Source organism: Quercus lobata, chromosome 3, assembly GCF_001633185.2.
Source record: "Quercus lobata isolate SW786 chromosome 3, ValleyOak3.0 Primary Assembly, whole genome shotgun sequence".
Taxonomy (NCBI): Eukaryota; Viridiplantae; Streptophyta; class Magnoliopsida; order Fagales; family Fagaceae; genus Quercus; species Quercus lobata.
In genome coordinates this window covers 68,570,533-68,588,707 of record NC_044906.1, presented here as the reverse complement: position 1 = coordinate 68,588,707, position 18,175 = coordinate 68,570,533, and the positions used below count along the sequence as shown (strand labels likewise).

The window sequence follows — 18,175 nt, the reverse complement described above, 5'->3', positions numbered from 1 at the left end:
ATTCAGAGGAAGATACAACTCCAAAAATTGGAGAATATGCAGACACTAAAGAAGATATAACTCCAAAAATTGGAATGGAGTTTGATTCAGAGGATGAGGCATTTCTATATTACAATATATACGTTGGATATGTTGGATTCAGTATTCGTAGAGATTGGCTGAACAGAAGTAAGACAGATAAAACAACTATCATATCCCGCAAGTTTTGTTGCTTTAAAGCTGGTTACAAGAAGGAAGTTGCATATGATGGAAAGAAATCTAGAATGGAATTAAGATGTGGTTGTGAAGCCCAAATGGTTATCAGTCGTAAAAAAAATGGTAAATATCGTATTACCCTTTTTGAAGCAAAACACAATCATGAAGTTGTAACTCCACAGAGTAAACATAAATTACCATCACAAAGGAAGATATCAGCTGCCCAAGCAGCTGAAGTTGAATTAGCAAATCGCTCTGGGATTAGGCAAAATTAGTTTTTGAGTTCATGAGTAAACAAGCTGGAGATAGGGAAAATCTTGGTTTTACTCTTAAAGATATTAGTAATCATTTACAATTTAAACGGATGAGGGAAATGAAAGAGGGAGAAGCATTTACCCTTATTCATTATTTTGAGATGAGAAAGTCTGAAAATGCTTCATTTTTCTATGAGATACAGTTGGATGTTGATGATCAAATAACTAATATATTTTGGGCAGATCCTAAAATGGTTGTGGATTATGATTTATTTGGTGATGTATTTTGTTTTGATACTACGTATCGAACCAATAAAAATCGTCGTCCATTGGCACCTATAATTGGAGTGAATCATCATAGACAAACTGTGGTCTTTGGTGTTGCATTGTTGTATGATGAAACAGCTGAAACTTTTTCATGGTTATTTCGAACCCTCTTAAAAGTGATGTATGGAAAGAAGTCGATTACAATTTTTACTGATCAAGATCCAGCAATGGCTAAAGCAATTGCAGAAGAGTTACCAGAATCTCATCATCGTTTATGCCGATGGCATATATATCAAAATGCTCTCAAAAAACTCAACAGGTATTTTCAGAGTTCAAATTCATTTGCTGCAGAATTTAAAAGTTGTATGTGTAATCATGAGTATGAGGATGATTTTTTTCAAGCATGGGAATCAATGTTAGATAAACATGGTCTTCAAGAAAATAGCTGGCTGAAATTCATTTTTGAAGTTAGAGAAAAATGGGCGATGGTATATGGTAGAAATCATTTTTGCACAAATATGACGACCACACAATTGAGTGAAAGCTTCAATAGTCGCTTGAGACATTATCTAAAGTCAACTAATAATGTGCTGGAATTTTTTAGTCATTTTGAAAGGTTACTTGAAGACTTACGCCACAATGAGTTGGATTCCAATTATGACATGAGCCAACGTTTGCCAGTTTTGAGAGTGGAAGTGCTTTTGTTGAAGAACTCAAGGGATGTTTACACACCCAAAATCTTTAATTTCTTTCAAGAAGAGTATAAGAAGTCTTTGGACATGGTTGTTAATACATGCTATGATATTTCACCATTGTTTGAGTACAAGGTTTGCATGTATGGGTGTACTCGAGAACATAAGGTTATCTTCAATTCTACAGACCAAACAGTTGTTTGCAGCTGTAACAAATTTGAGTTTGCTGGGTTTTTATGTAGTCATGCATTAAAGGTGCTAGATATTCAAAATATAAAACTACTTCCTTCTCGATACATTTTGAAGCGGTGGACTAAGCAAGCGAGAGTTGGATGTGTACTAGATAGCTATGGTTGCATTGTGAAAGAAGATCCTAAGTTGGATATAACAAATCGGTACAAAGATTTGTGTCGTAATGCAGTTAACATTGCAAGTAAGGTTGCTAAAACTGAAGAAGCATCTGTGTTTTTAGCTAAGAAGATGGTTGGATTAAATCTTGATGTGGAAAGGATTTTGAAAAAAAAAACAGATTTACCTTCCAATGAAATTGGGATAGATCCTTCTCATAATGAACATGTAGATGTTGCATCTGTCATATTAGCTTATAAAGCAACTGGGATTAAGAAAAAGTTAGGCACATCTTGTGTTAAAGGTCGGCCTAAAAGTTTTATTGAAAAAGGATCAAGGAAAAGGAAACATGCTTGTGGAGAAACTCCTGTGACAAGTACTACTGTCAACATCCCAGCTTCTTTATCTGTTGACTATACACAAGTAACACAGGTAATTTTCTTGCATATATATTCTGTTTTAGACCTTTAAATGTTATTTTCATACTTGGAGGTGTCTTATATTTTGCTTTATTGAAGGAAAGAATATAAGTGGTGCTTATTTCTTTTGGAAGTAACTCTTATTTTGTTTCCACTTAGTGCTTATTCTATTTCAATTTTACTTGAAAATGGTAGGCATCAAGCATTGCGTCTGATTATTCTACAAGTGATGGTAGTGCTGGTATTCATTAGATTCCATGGATGTGTACTTAGTGTGGTGGTAGTATCTACAGCTTACCATTAACAAGGTATTTTGTGCATATATATATTTTTTAGTATAAATGAAAATTTCAAGAATTAGGCTATAGACTATCTATTGATGTGATTAATAAATCATGATTTTTTTTTTTTGGCAGACCATTGTGTTCTGTAGCATGGGCAAGGAGTTTAGCGTGCAAGAAGTTTAGTGTGGCTTTGGATGAATCAATAATTTTTTGGCAAGAGCAAGGAGTTTAGTGTGGCAGATCACTGTGTTTTGTAGCATGGACAAGGAGTTTTCTTGGCAGACCACTTTGTTCTTTAGCATGTGATCAATAATTTGTTTACTAATTGCTACAAGTGACATTACTTTGTTTTGTTGTCGCGTATCAGTTTATTTACCAATGCGTGTTTTGGGTACTTTTATTGTTATAACTTATCAAGTGTAACTTCTTTAATATTGGATACTTTTTATGGTCCAAATTCACTATTGGCCTTTTGATTAATTGAACTATTTTTGCGTTTATTTATTACAATCATCTCAAACTTGAACTGTTTTTGCCCACACTTCAAGCACTACCATATTTTTCTTCATACACATTGTCGGGTCCTGCTGCTGCATGCAGTGGGATATTGCTATTTTTTCCCTCTGCATTGGTTTCTCTGCACTGGGTAGCTGCTGGATTTCTGCACTGAATAGCTGCTGCTTGCAGTGTGTGGGCTGCTGTTTTGCTCAATGCAATTGCATCAATTTCACTCATTGATGCAATTGCCAAGTTTGCTTATGTATCTGGTGGTGAAAGTGGTAATAAATAAATGTGGTCATAATATTATAGATTGCATCATTCATTTCTTTTGAGCTGAATATTGCCAATTGTTGTATGTGAACAATTTTTTTGTGTGGATTATTTGATTAGTGTACTTGAATCTTAGGGTCTTCTTAGTTTTGACCCTTTTGGATGAGGGTTGTACTTATTGGATCATAAATGAATGTAGCCAATTGTTGTTCTAGTTATATGCTTTGCCTTCAAGATCATATCTCCACTTCATGCAAGACCCGCTTGGAAAAATAGTACCTACTTTGTACTTTGGATGTCAGAAACCCAGCTTGGAAGTGTGTTTATGAACTACATTAAAAAATGATATACTTCTCAGCTTAACAACATGTCCAGCCAATACTAAACTAACAATATCATTTCACACCACAGAAAATTATTCTCATATACACAAATATGCACTTCCACACAAATGCATTGCATATCTATACACATAGCTCTTAGTTCCCACTATTATCTTTAAGTGTGGGCAAATGAAGGCTAGCGGACACTTTTTATAAAGGATTGAGACAACCTGCAGTGAACATAGAGCCAAGACTCACAATAAATTCAAATGAAATGGCGTAAATGCCCCACTTATAACTCAAAAAAAAAAAAAAATGAACTTAGCAGCAGTAACCAACAATTGATTAAGCCAATGAATGACTGAACAAGATAAAAGTTCAAAAAATTAGCAACCCATTTCACAGAGGAAGCAAAGAAAAGTCAGTTCCATTCAGCATTGATGTCTAAACAAACAAACAAAAAAGACTAAGTAAACCCGAACACTTCCTTCATTAAAACCATAGACTTCATATAAACAGACCTAAACTTTTTTCAAAAAAACAAACACCACTTATTTTTATCCAATTTCTACAGACTCAAGCAACAGTCCTCTTGGCTCTCTTAGCAGCAGGAGACTTAATCAATTTGGGCTGTTTAGGCTAAGCAGGAGTCAATTTCTTCGTCTTCTTAGGCCCAACTTTCTTCGTGACCTTCTTCGTAGCCTTTTTAGTAGCATCAGGTTTCTTCACAGCCTTGGTTATTATAGTTGTAACCTTCTCCTCTTTAGCCATTTCAGATAGCTTATACGAAGCCTTGATTTTGATAAGCTTTCCTCTTACAGCAGAGTTCTTCAATTGGAGGCCCAAAATCTTCTTGCAATTCAGAGGAAGCACATCCTTGTTCTTCTCTTCCATGTACTTTGCTATAGCGTATGGACTCGACCCACTTCTTTCATTCAAAGCCAACAGAGCTTCCTTGATCATCTGCATAATCCCATAAAAAATTCAAAATCATCATGTTTTGTTAAAATGAAGTAAACAGTGTTTTATTAAATTGTGAACTCACAATACAAATATCACATGGCATATTGCAATAGAGAATTCACTAAAGTAAAAACAAAATTCACTTTATGTCTCAAGACGTAAAGTTACCAACCAATGCCGCACCACATTTAAAAATCAAGCTACAATGTTAATGACCAGTCACCATAGCAGTCTTAGAAGATATGGAAAATAAACCAAAAGAATTCACTAGCCATGCAATACATCTCGAGGTATTGCTAAAATATCAACCCAGCAACTTCCAAAATATGCAAATCAAGATATTTGTATTTAATTCTCTAAGATTAGTGTATGATTGCTGTTCTAAGAATCTTTTGCCTTTCCAATTTCAAATTTCTGATTTGAACTATCAATGAAACACCAAAGACAAACATCACACATTAAAAAAATAAATTAGAACTCAGCTTCATCAAGGTGAACTCAGCCATTGGAAACCTCTTCCAAACCTCAAAATAACAAAAACCCAACAACTAGAATTGAAACCCAAATTAAAATTAACCAAAGCAATACTAAGACAGACCCATTAACCAAAATTGAAATCTTCATCAGAAATAGCCAAAGAAAAACTCTTCTAAACCTCAAAATAACACAAACTTAGCAACTATAATTGAAAACCCAAATCAAAATTAACCAAAGCAATACTAAGACAGCCCCATTAACCAAAATTGAAACCTTTATTAGAAATAGCAAAAGTAAAACTCTACCAAACCTCAAAATAACACAAACCTAGCAGCTAGAATTGAAAACCCAAATCAAAACAAACCAAAGCAGTAATAACACAAACCCAATAACAAAAATTGATACCCAGATCATAATCAACAAAGAAAAACTCTATAAAACCTCAAAATAACACAAACCCAACAGCTAGAATCGAAAACCTATAATGAGATTTAGCTAATACTTACCAACGAATTTCCTAGTGCCAACCAACCAATTTGTGAAAACAGAGCGAGATAGAGAATTCAGAGAGCTTGATTCATCTATTTCATCTAATCTGAGTGAGAGAGAAGGAAAGAAAGAGAGAAAGAAAAGAACAGAGAGGAAAAGAGAGGATGGTAGGAGCAAATACTTACCAACGAATTTCCTAGTGCCAGCCAACCAATCTATAAAAACAGAGCAAGATAGAGAATTCAGAAAGCTAGATTCGTCCATTTCATCCAATTTAAGCAAGAGAGAAGGGATTAGAGAGAGGAAAGAGAAGAAAACAGTTTTGGGGTTTTCCCATGGGAAGGCTTAGTCTGGAACAGGGGAAAAATAAAAGAAGGAAAAGAAATAAACGGGAAGAAAACGGCAGTGTTACTGTTAAGTAAGTGGACAGGTGTTTTAATTATAAACGGGGTACCTAAGGTATTGTACCTAAGGTACTGTATCTAAGTTTTGCCCTTAGTAATAACATTTTCTCTTGCCGAATGAAAGCTTCATCTAGGAGCGAGAGTACAAATAATGTTTTTCAACATATGGCATGCAAAACAATGAGACTAACAGAATTTGTACATGAGTATGAGAAAGCTTCAAAAAATATGCGCACAGAAGAGTTAGAAGAAGATTTTCGTTGCAAACAAGGTACGTCTTTTCAAATAGTCCAAAATTGTGGACTTTTGCAACATGCATCATTTGTTTATACTCGTACAATGTTTAAAAGATTTGAGTTAGAAATTACTTCTACCTTGGGGGTCACACACCAAGATGTTAATTCTGATGGAGTGTCTTTCACCTACGAAGTCATTGAAGGAGGTGGTCGGAGGGTTCATGTTGTCCATTTTAACTCCTCAAATAATGAAATCACGTGCAGCTGTAAAATGTTTGAAACATTGGGGTTACTATGTCGACATGCTTTGCGAATACTTATTGTGAAAAATGTAACAGAGCTTCCTGTTTTGTATATTTTGAAACAATGGACAAAAAATGCAAAGAAAGATAATGTTGTATGTGATCACACAAAATTAGCAGATGCAAATGATGAGTTGTCAGTGACATCACGCTGTAATGAATTAATGTGCTCAGTTTATGAATTTTTCACAAGAAGTGCAACAACAACTCGGCATACTAAAATGTGCAAAAGAAAAATTAGAGAGATGATAGAATTTGTTGAGAAAGATATCGAGATGTTAAGTGTGGCAAGAGATGATGGTGAAAGAGAAAATAGTTTTGTGGATAATAACGTCTCTGGTGATGTTGAGAAGACTAATTGCTCACTTAATAATTTGCCCATATTAGATCCCCCATGTGTGCGACCAAAAGGAGTCACAAATGCGAGAATGAAAAGCAACATGGAGAAGCGTAAAAGGAAGGCATTAAAAGATATTACAAGATCAAGTAACTCTTTTTCTTTTTAAATTTTAAATGTTAGTTCAATGATTCAATTATTTATTTGTTGTGAATAATGCCCAATATTTCATCTCTTTTTTTAGAACAATTGCCCAAGAGAGGACTTCCAACAAAGTCTGCCTAAGAGAGGACTTCCAGCAAACTATGCCAACCGATACACCCATCTAATGTACCCATGGATGAGAACTACAATAATCAAGTATAATCTAAGCCCTTTGCATCCTCTTTTTTATTTATTTTTAAATGATCATACATTTTAATCTCTTATAGTATTTTATAGGTATTCCATTCTCTGGGCATGCCAATGACTAGTAGCTCAAACCATTTTCAACTATCAAATCAGGTACAAGTAAAAAATAAAATAAAATGATTTATGCACTAGTATTTCATTTTTATAAATATCTACAATTTGGTGTTGAGATAATTTGAATGTAGATTCCTTTTTCTTATTGGAGCGGTGCTTCTCCAAATGTTAGCTTAACAAGCATGCTTCAAAGTAACAATTGCTTAAATCATTTAAGTTAGGTAAATATACTTGCTATTTTTATTCCTCATTAGTTATGTTTATTTATTTGTATCAATAGTTATCACTTTGTTACCAATAACTGAAAATGTCTATATCTAATTTTGCAAAATTCTTTCTTAAATGGTTTTACACAACTAAATCCAGGACAAAAGTGATTTGACTTGAAAGATTTTTGATGAGTATTCAACTCAGAAGATTCTTGACAAGTATGCAACTAACAAGTATAGATTGATGATGAGAGAAGTGAAAGCTGTAGGAAATGTTATTTTTGTATATTGAAGGCAATGAAAATTGGCTGATTTTTAGGATATGTTAGAATACATTCCTTTTTGTATATTTTCTTTTGTTATGCCTTCTCATCCTCTAGAAAAAAATTGTATTATTCAACACTGTTCTTCATCCAATTGAATATAACTAATATAAATTAAAAGTATTTTCATTTCAGCAGTGATCAGCTTCTTCAGCATCATAATCTAAACTTGGCATTGTGTCTAACTTTATTGACCATTCTACACACACCTGGAAACCTGATTTAATCTGTTCCCTATACCCTCATACTATTAGTGCTAAAATTCTTAAAACCCCCATCTCCAAGGTAGGTGCTAGCCAAGACAAATTGTTGTGGAAACATTCCAAGTCTGGTAAGTACGAAGTGGAAAAAGCCTACACCAGCACTCTTAGTATGGAGGCTAGTCTAACTATTCAATCTTTGATTTGCAGGTATCAGGTGGCTTTCAACAACCAAAACACTTCTTAACACCAGCCTACAAGGCAGAAAAACACTTAACAAGGATTAGGTGATACCTAGCAGATGATCATTAAGATAGCAGGTGCAATGTTAAGAAGGAGTAAAAGGAAGTGGTCAACTTTGCAGATGATCATTAAGCTTGATGATAGTTAAGCTTGTTGCAGCCATGCCCTTAATGCTAGGAAAGAATCTTATTGCTCTTCACAACACCTAGCAGAAGATACAAGTAACAACTTTAAATCCTTTCCCTTAGCTTATTTATATTTTCCTTTCTTCACTATCTCTAAGATAAAATGAATTTCTTTCCTGTAGAGTCCCTGAGGAGTACCATGCTACTTTTGTGGAAACAGTGCCTTTCAAGTCAATTGCAATATTCACCATTTTCCAAAGAATTTATTTGCTTACATGCCTTTCAAGTCAATTGCAACCCAGCATTTGTATAACTTTTGTGTATATTTCCCTTTGAATGGTATCAAAAAAGATGAATCAACACCTTATTTTTTTGAAGAGTTCATCCATCAAAACAGCCACCCACAAGCTTGAAAACTACCTAAACACAAGTTCCCCCCCTTATTGTCCTGCATCAAACTAAAATTGAGATTTTGATACCCTAATCTCATCCTTAACAAGTTTCAAGTAGTTGTGGCTGTCAGCCATACCCCTCTTCAAGGAGAATTTATGTTTATTTTTTATTTCTCCCTTTTCAAGGAGAATTTATCTTAGTTTGCTAGTCGGTTCCTTCTCAAGGAAAAGAAAAAAAAAAAGGTTTGCTAGTTTATTCATGGTCAGGAATTTGATGGGAGTGAAATGGTGTTTTAGTAGGTGCCTTATGTGCATGGCAGATGGTATTTGTAAGATAGAGTCACTGCAACATGAAATAAAAGTTATGGAAAGTGATTTCTTGAACAGCCGCCATGGAAATTCCTATCCACTTATTATGACATTTTTAGTTTCGGAATGTTCCTATTGCGTAGATTTATCCATGTACTCTAAAAATGTGATATTGAGAAATTGGATGATTTCTTATTGGAGTGGACTTTACAAGTCTTTGATGCATGTAATGAATCTGGTGTGAAACTGTCATGTACTTATGTTTTTGCTTACATGCCTGTATGAGAGAGACTTTAATTTTAATTTGATATATTTGTATCTTCTATATTACTTGTAACTTCTATCTGTTACCCAGTGTTTTAATTGCATGCAAGTAGCATGTGATCTGTATGCCCTTTTTTTATTTCCAAGTTTATGCAGCTATGCAATTTCTATGAATGCACTAACGAAAAGAAATAGTACATTAATTATATTAGGGACGGCTGGATCTTGCTCACTGCTGGAAGAGATAAGGCACGGTTAAATTTGTTTTAAAAAAAATATTTGCTCATAGATGTGGTTATTTTAATATACTTATGATCCTCTTATTAGATATTGTATGGGGCCTAGTTTTGGGAGGGAAATGATGTTTTAGAATTCTTTCTTCCATATCCCTTTTTAAAGATGAATCAGTTCATATAATTGGGAATAAGCTCAAACTCAACAACAAGCTACCCAACAATTGAGAAATTTTATTGCCAAAATGAACAAAATTTACAGTGAGATCCAAACACCAAAAACAGAGCAATAAAGGAAGCAAGTGAAATCAAATGTGTTATTCCTTATGAGCCTCATCAATACAATCCAGCTTATTTATGTAACAGAATCCATGTTAACTAATTAACTAATCCCCTAATCAATGATTACATCTCACTAATCAATGCATTAACATTAAGTAACTAATTTACTACCCAATAATTAACAACCCTACTCTAACTGCCTAACTAACTAACTACCCCTAACCATCCCAACCAACTGCTCAACTTTTTGGTACAACACAGTAGCAGCCCACACACCTCACAGCAATAGCCCATGCACAATACAACAGTAGCCCGCGCATCCCAGTGCACACCTCAATGCACACAGCTGTGCATCACCCAACACACCTTAATGCACACCATTGCCTTAGCACATGCCTCAGTATTTTGGCCTTGTATCACATCAGAACCAATCCTTCAAAGCCACTGATACAATCTTTCTTCAAAATTTTGGGACATCAATTTCACAGCATCAACAACAACATTCAAATTCCCATCCAAAAAAAAAATCAGTATGCCTTCATCTCATAAACCACATCCCTGTTAAGATCGAATGGGCATGAGTCTTAAAACCAAAACCCAAAATTCCCATGACCACCAAATCTAATACCAAAACCGATTGGAGCTTGTGGGCTTTGGGTCCTAACTTTGCTTCTCGGCAAAGATGCTGGTTGAGAGAGATTTCGACCTTATCGGGATGAAGGTAGACCTTATCGCGAAAGAGAAGAATGATGCTGGCTTCATCGAGAACCTGAGTGAAAGCGGTGGATCTAGCGATGCCCATGCTCTCGCACGCTTCCACGTTCACCAATCTCATCAGCCTCCTCGCCTCCGTGAACGACATCGCACTATTTTTATCTTTTGCTGTTGCTATTGTAGTAGCCACGGCTTTGAATTTCAATTTCATACAGAAAGAGATGGGAATTTCTTCTCTAGAGAGATATTGGGGAAATAGAGCTAGAGCGAGTGAGAAAGAAAGAGGCAGATGTGTTTGATTTTGGGTTTTCGGTTGTGGGTAAGTTTGTTTTAGTTTTAACCTTGGTTTGGTTTTGTTAACAAGAGTTAAGGAAATGGGTTGCTGCTAATGTGGAGCTGAATCAGAAAAATGGCCACATGGCACTTTTTAATTGGTTGGCAGAAGCAAGGAGGACCACATCAATGGTCCTCCCAGAGGAACCAATAATTTCTCCCATTCCACCCACTTGGAAGCATATCTATCAAATATCAACCAATGCAATTCCTTTGAACGGTTGATATTGGTAATTGCAAAAAATAATTTTTAATTTCAACTATTGATTAAAAAATTTTAAAAAAAAAAAGTGAAAAGAATTTAAAGGTATAAATTTAAAAAGTGAAAAAATAAAATTTTTTATAAGAAATAATAGGGTATTGCACCGACCCTAATCCATATCAAATCACCTACTGCAATTATTATTTTATTTCCTTTGTCTCTGTGCTCTCGATTCTATATAGGTTCTCCTCTTATTCTCATCTTCTTTGACTTCTTTTTCTTTTGTGTTTTTTTTTTTTTTTTTTTTTCTTTCACAAGTCATACTGCTTGTCAGTAACCAAATGACTGACTTGTCGATCTGCCCAATCTCAATAAATGTAATTAATTTATAAATTTATATTAAACTCCAAACAAACAATACTTTTAATAAATCTCTTATAATTTCTAAATATCTGCAATTAAAAATAATTCCAAACACTATAAAATCTAAAGCAAAGTAAAAATAATTAAGATATTATAAGATTCCAATCATTACTAAAGTTGCCTAAAAAGTCCCAAACTCTATCATGCACCTTACAAAGCGCTTAAAAAGTACTATTGCCTAAGGGGGTGAGCCTCACATTTAGTAAGCAATTATACACAATACACAATGGAAGAAAATTAAGCAGATCATGAGTAGTTTGAATTCAAAAATCCACTCAATGATATCAAAAACAGTTTTCAAAAGTGTATAATGAACCACTTAATACATATGTAATTAAATCTCAAAATCATTAAAAAACTCATACAAATAATTTATCAAGTGTCACATACACACATATCCCATATTCTCACATACAAATCCTATGAGCGGATACTAGCATCTAACACTTGTTGACGAGGGTTCAACATTTAGTCTCACATACAACCCTGTGAGCGCAGTCTTACACATATATGCAATCAATTTTAAAAACATTTAATGGGTCACATATCATAAAAGAAAAGTTTATACACAAGTAGAATAATTTACTTAATTGTAACAATCATTCCAAATACAGAGGCATATTGAAGATTATAGTATCAAATTGAACATAAATCAGAGGATGCTTGACTCTCTTAGGAAATGAATAGGAATTGAGGAGTTTAAAATATTTTACAATTCTTGAGTAAGTCTGAAATCCTAATTTGTTAAAAGGAATGTTTTCAAATACCATTCGGAAAGTCGGAATATGAATTTGAAATCAGATGGTTTTAAACAAATTTAAAGAATAAGAACCATTTTAGAAAACTTATGTTGAAACTCAATTCTTTTCTAAAAATAATTTAGTTTAGAAATCATCTTTTAAATAAAATAAAGATGTTCAAAATGTTATCTAAAAGTCAAATTTTATCTTTCGATAAAATAAAAATGCTTTTGATAAACTTTAGAAACGTAAGTTTAAAAATATAACTATTAAAAACTTTGACTTCTAAGAAACTACTGAACAAAACTTGTGCTATTATGCATAATTACTTACCTCTCATACTAATATATTTGAACACAGCCAAATATTTTAGTCTTCCGTTAGTTCTTAACAAAATAATGCTTTAATCAGTAAGCATGAAATCTCATCATTAGAAACCTACTAACTAAAATCATTTTCTTTCCTACTAACTAACAAAACTAAGGTATGGAAACTACTTTTGTATAAACCATTGGATTAATTGATTCAATATTTCTTATTAAAGTCCCACCTGTTTGAGATATATTAGCCTAATGTAATAGGCTCAAGCTCATTCCTTCTAGTCTAGAGTTTAGCCTACTATATATAGCCATGTTATATTAATTGTAACACAGGATTTGCACTACACTCTAATATATTAAAGAAGTAGCCCTTTAGGGTTTCCTCTATGGACGTAAGCCATTAGGCTGAATCACGTAACTCTCGTGTTTTTGTGTTCTATGCTTTCCCTTCCGTATCTATACTAGTATATTCAACACGGTGTATCAATACTAATATTTAACATGGTATCAGAGCCAAACTTTGTTCTTGGCATCTAGCAAAGTCTGTCTCTAATCTCTCAATCAAGCTTGCTCTCTCAGCCTTCAAATTCATAGATTAGGCATTGTTTGCTTGCAATCTCAATCTTTGATTGAAGACTTTATATTAGGACCTCGCAAGCCTATCATAGCAGCCATCATCGCTATGTCATCGCCTCCATAGCGCCTTTGTGTCCCTGATCCTCTCAAGCAAGTTGTGCCTCTCCTTCTCAAATATGTGCAAATCCAAACCTTGTCTCACAAAACTGACCACATAGCAGTACTAAACAGACTCCGGCGACCAACACCCAAAAATAAGGTTGCCCATAGCCTCAACACGCACCACCTCCAGTTTGGCGATATTCTCACACGCTTTCTAGGTATCACATGCACTGTCACGTGCCATTTGGCTTCATGCCCCAACTACCTTCATTGACTTCAAAATGACATCATCATGCATGCTCACGTCAGCACACTGCACACGCCCTAAATTAGCCATGTAAATCCTTAGTCAGCATCACATCAGCATCTAATTGGTGCCTTTGACTACTCTAACCATTGACTTTGACCGAGTTTGATTGTTGACTTTTTTAATTGACTATGACCAAGCGTGAAAATTTTCAATAGGGACTATCTTGCTTAGTTTTTTGCATAGATTCCAATTTTGGGCTCTGTTTCTTTATTTGAAACTACTAAATCACCCAAATGGCCCATTTCTCATATATATTTTTAACCCACTTTCGCACAAAGACTCGCAAACCATGCTTCATGACAACGTTCTCTTCGCTGATCTTCTTTAGACCTTCAATGTAGCCATTCTTCAACCCTATTAGGCTTTCTTGGTCATTTATGTAGCCATTCTTCGGCATTTTTTAGATGTCTCCTTCATTGTGCATGGTTTTTTTTTTTTCCATAGTGCTCGATCCTTTTGGTTTTCAAGGCTTTCTTCAAGGCATTTTTCATGGTCATCTTCGTGGTTTCTTCAAAGCTATTCTTCAAGGCATTTTTTTTTTCAAGAGATCTTTTCAAGCTTATCCAACCTCAAGGTTTCATCGGGCTACTACATTGAGTTTGAGAGGGGGTGTAGAGATATGTTAGCCCAATGTAATAGGCTCAAGCCCAATCCTTCTAGTTTAGGGTTTAACCAACTATATATACCCATGTTATGTTCATTGTAACACAAGATTTGTACTACACTTTAATATATTAAAGATGCAGCCTTTTAGGGTTTCCTCCATAGATGTAGGCCGTTAGGTTGACCACGTAACCCTCGTGTTCTTGTTGTAGACACTTAATTTTGCACCCATAATTTAATCTTGGAAGATGACCAAATAAACATTCTAGGTACCCAAAACAGATGATTGCATTTCATTCATTAGTCATTCATCACATATCATGAGAATAATCTTGATGTTCTAATGATCACAATGATACGTTCTGTTTTTAAATCAAACGGTCAAATCGAAAGTATTATAAGATCAAGTTTTAACGATCTCCTTTCATTCATTTGGGTGGCACTAATCACATATGTTTGATTGAAATTGATTTTGATTGGTTAACAATTAAAATTAATTAAATGAATTTCTGTGATTGGTGGTTTATTTTTGTTAAAATAAGATTGTTTGCATGGGAATAAAAGAAATAAGCTAATAATGTTAAAATTAGACTGATAATAAAGGTTTTTAGGGTATTTATCTCTAAAATAATTATTTTAAAGATAAATTTTATCAGCTGAAGGGGATAGAATTTGAGGTAGACGGATCCATTCAAGAAAGCTAACCGAAAGCAACGATGCTAAGGAGAGGGACGGTCTAAATGTATTGACAAACAATGGGCGGAATAAAGATCGCGCCCCAGACGGAGAGGAAGAGAAGATGGATGGACTCTCCATGGTGGACGGATTCCAAGTAGACAGGCACAAGGTAGATAGGTAGCAAAGCCACATGGCATCCATGTGGCCTAAGTGGTCTCCAAGAAACTTCAAATGGAAATATCTTGTACCCTACGATTAACCCTAATCAACAAAATCTCTCTATATGGAAAGGATCCCGTAAAATACGTGTATTTATGAGAATCTTCCTTACAAAGAAACATATTCTTCACCAAGAAACAAAGGTCGGTTCTACACTATGAGAATCTTCCCAACAAGGAAACATATTCTTCACCAAGAAACAAATGTCGGTTATACACTACTATAAAAACCCAAAACCCTTAAAAATCAAGGTACAAATAATTTAGTCCAGCTCTGGTACTCTAGAGTTGTATCCTTCGAAGGCTATTTGGCCGGTACCACACCAGTATTCTTTGTGAGGTTTTCTTCTTCTTTGTTGTGTAGGTCTTGTCTAGGGCACGTGAGGACTGTGTGACTTACTAACGATTTTTTTGCATCATCATCAAGAATAGAAGTCCAAAACGCGTCTAAGTACAATCCCCAACTCGAAGTGCTGATCGGCAATTGGGAAATGCCAATCGGCACTTCAACAATGCTAATTGGCACAAACTACAAAATGGGTCCAGATACATTTTTTTCAGGTGAAATCTCATCAAAGAGAGGCTCGGTGAAGCTTGTTGGTAGCTAGGACTTGAAGGGTCTAAGTACAAAGGGTAGTTTAGGCTTGGTGGGTCTAAATTGTAATCCTTGTACTCCAGTTTATTCACTAGTGGATTGATTCAACTTAGAGGGTCACAGAGAGGTTTTTATATCGAGCATTTCATTTTTCCTCTTTGATGACACATCACGGTGTTTTCTTGTGTTTGCATCTTTCTTCCCTTCCTCCTTGTGTTTTATACTTAATTGTTAATTATGTATGTCCATGCACTAGGTAGTATTTCTGGTTAATTGTGCATTGATTACTCTTATTCCGCATCTAATTGAGTAGATTAAAAACAATTAAGTTGTAATTTTAAAATTAGGGGTCTTAATTAGCTCTAATAGTTTTACTATCAAGCTTTCATTTTGGAATCTATTGCCATTTCTTTATAACTATTCACATTTTTTTTCGTGCTTATAAAAGATAAAAGTATGTGATTTTCCCATATGGCTTTAGCAATGAAGAATTCATGTATCCTGTTCTAATCATGGTAATAAAATAATTAAATATCATAGAATAATGTAGATTTTAGGAGAAATGGAATCCCCTCAAATTTAATGACTAACCTCACCTGCAAACCAATATAGATCAATGTTCTGAATTTCGTTCTATTCCAGCTGGAATGGCTGGAAAATGCTCTTCTGGCATGCAATCTAGAACAAGAAGCCCTTGTTCCACCTTCAACTAAATCCTAGGTCATTCCGGTCAATTCAACCACATTCTCCCTCCACGTGGAGAAATTATTGCAATCTACAGAATTACACCTAGTGTGAGACACATTGTAGGACCCATGGATTGAAGAATCGTGCCTCTTTTCAAGTAAGGGAAATGTTAGTGTTACGTGTACAACATTTTTACAATAGATTATAAGTGAAATGTTGTTTGGCGTTCTTATTGGTGGAAAAAAGTCATTTTAATGGTAAGTTTAAATTAGAACCAATAATAACATGCCATATATGATTTATTGTGAAAATATTGTAGGCGTATTCCTTTTTGAATAGTTACAACAACAACAAACAAAAAAAAAAAAAAAAAAAAACCTTTTGAGAGAGAATTCACACTACATTTATGCGAAAAATAAAAAGCAAAAATTAAAAAGCCTGTTTTTATCTTATGAGATGTAAAAGTTATTTACCAAAAAATGTACGAGTTAATAATATAGAAAATAAAAAGTAAAAAAAAAAAAATTAGCCTATCATTTTTTGCTCCTTAGAGCATTCACATCAGTTCGTGTATGATAAAAAAAATTGTGTAAAATTTATACATATTTGCCTAAAAATGACTCACATCAGTCGTTGTACAATTGTGTAAATTTATAAGTTCAATACAGTAACCGTGTAATTTTCATTGACATTATTCATTTTGTATTAAGTTGTTTATTCTTTTTTTACATATCTCGAGATGAAAAAAGGAAAGAAAGGAAGGTAGTTATTGTATGCGAAGAAAGATAAACAATAAAAAAATCAAAAAAATTAATATTGTAATGAAATATAGTGTAAAATAGATAATATGATGTTGATGTTTTGAAATGTGAGTATATAAAATAGAAAAAATGACAAAATTTAGTTACAAAATTGGTTGTAACTTAACGCTACAATCTTATTCAATATCTTTTTATTGGAGGTGAATTTTGACAAATCCATTATTGGATTACATTTTCTTTTTATATTCTCCATACTTGCAAAATTTCTAGAAAATTAAAAATTAATAGCTATGTTATCAATAAATTGTTTAAATTGTAAGTTTTTGTAGTTTAAAATTATGTATAAAATATAAGCTTATAGATCATATGGTAAATAATATCTAATTGAAACAAAATTTGACATACGTATTAAGAGGGTAAAGAACATGCAATTCAATACTTAGATTTTCAAAATATGTAATAATGTTTATTTTATTAAATAAGGTTATAATTTTAGACTACAACTAATTTTGTACCTAAACTTTGTCATAAAAAAAATAGTCTCATTAAAATAGATTAAAAAAAAAATTGTACAAAAACCTATGTGAATGCTCTTACATGAGATAGTAATTGAATATGCACTAGATGCCAATTCCCTACAGGTCTCTCAAGCACTGCCGAATCCTCTTCCATGTGGGTCCAGCAGTAAAGAACCTATATTAGAACCCACCATGACTGAAATCTCAAATACCCAACACTAAACAGCCACCCTTAAGCAACACCCAGATCAACACAGTACCTCATGAAATCCAATCCAAGCCAAGCTGTCGGAGTCACCATCTTCGCCCTTGAGACCATCTCACACCGACCAATAGTCATGGAGGCTCAATGGGAACTAATAGATAAAAGTTTTTAAAGGATTTTTTTTGCAAACTATTTAGGAAACTAGTATATCAAGTCTTTTAGACTCGAGTTCAATGTAGGAACTCAAGCCTAAGAGACTCGAAAGAATCCACATGGAACTTGAGCCTTAGAGGCTCGAGTTCCATAAAGCAAATCCACAACCACACTCTGATACTATTTCCTCACATACTACAAGAAAAAAAAAGACTTAATACAACGAACAAA

At 34.0% G+C, this 18,175-nt stretch overlaps 3 protein-coding genes across 3 annotated transcripts; 2 read left to right on the top strand and 1 right to left on the bottom strand.

Annotated features, from left to right (window-relative positions):
* Window positions 1-481: 481 nt before the first annotated feature.
* Window positions 482-2,009, top strand: LOC115981335 (protein FAR1-RELATED SEQUENCE 5-like). Its single transcript, XM_031103486.1, has 2 exons — window positions 482-1,891; window positions 1,989-2,009. The coding sequence occupies exons 1-2, from the start codon at window positions 482-484 to the stop codon at window positions 2,007-2,009; spliced, it is 1,431 nt and encodes a 476-aa protein (XP_030959346.1).
* Window positions 2,010-3,899: 1,890 nt separating this feature from the next.
* LOC115978667 (histone H1-like) lies at window positions 3,900-4,704 on the bottom strand. Its single transcript, XM_031100505.1, has 2 exons — window positions 4,685-4,704; window positions 3,900-4,516 (listed from the first exon to the last, which is right to left on the bottom strand). Exon 2 carries the CDS (start codon window positions 4,514-4,516, stop codon window positions 4,193-4,195), a length of 324 nt encoding a protein of 107 aa, XP_030956365.1. The 5' UTR covers window positions 4,685-4,704; the 3' UTR covers window positions 3,900-4,192.
* A 1,362-nt stretch (window positions 4,705-6,066) lies between these two features.
* LOC115981334 (protein FAR1-RELATED SEQUENCE 5-like) lies at window positions 6,067-8,245 on the top strand. Its single transcript, XM_031103484.1, has 2 exons — window positions 6,067-6,910; window positions 8,169-8,245. Exons 1-2 carry the CDS (start codon window positions 6,067-6,069, stop codon window positions 8,243-8,245), a joined length of 921 nt encoding a protein of 306 aa, XP_030959344.1.
* The last annotated feature ends 9,930 nt before the right edge of the window (window positions 8,246-18,175 follow it).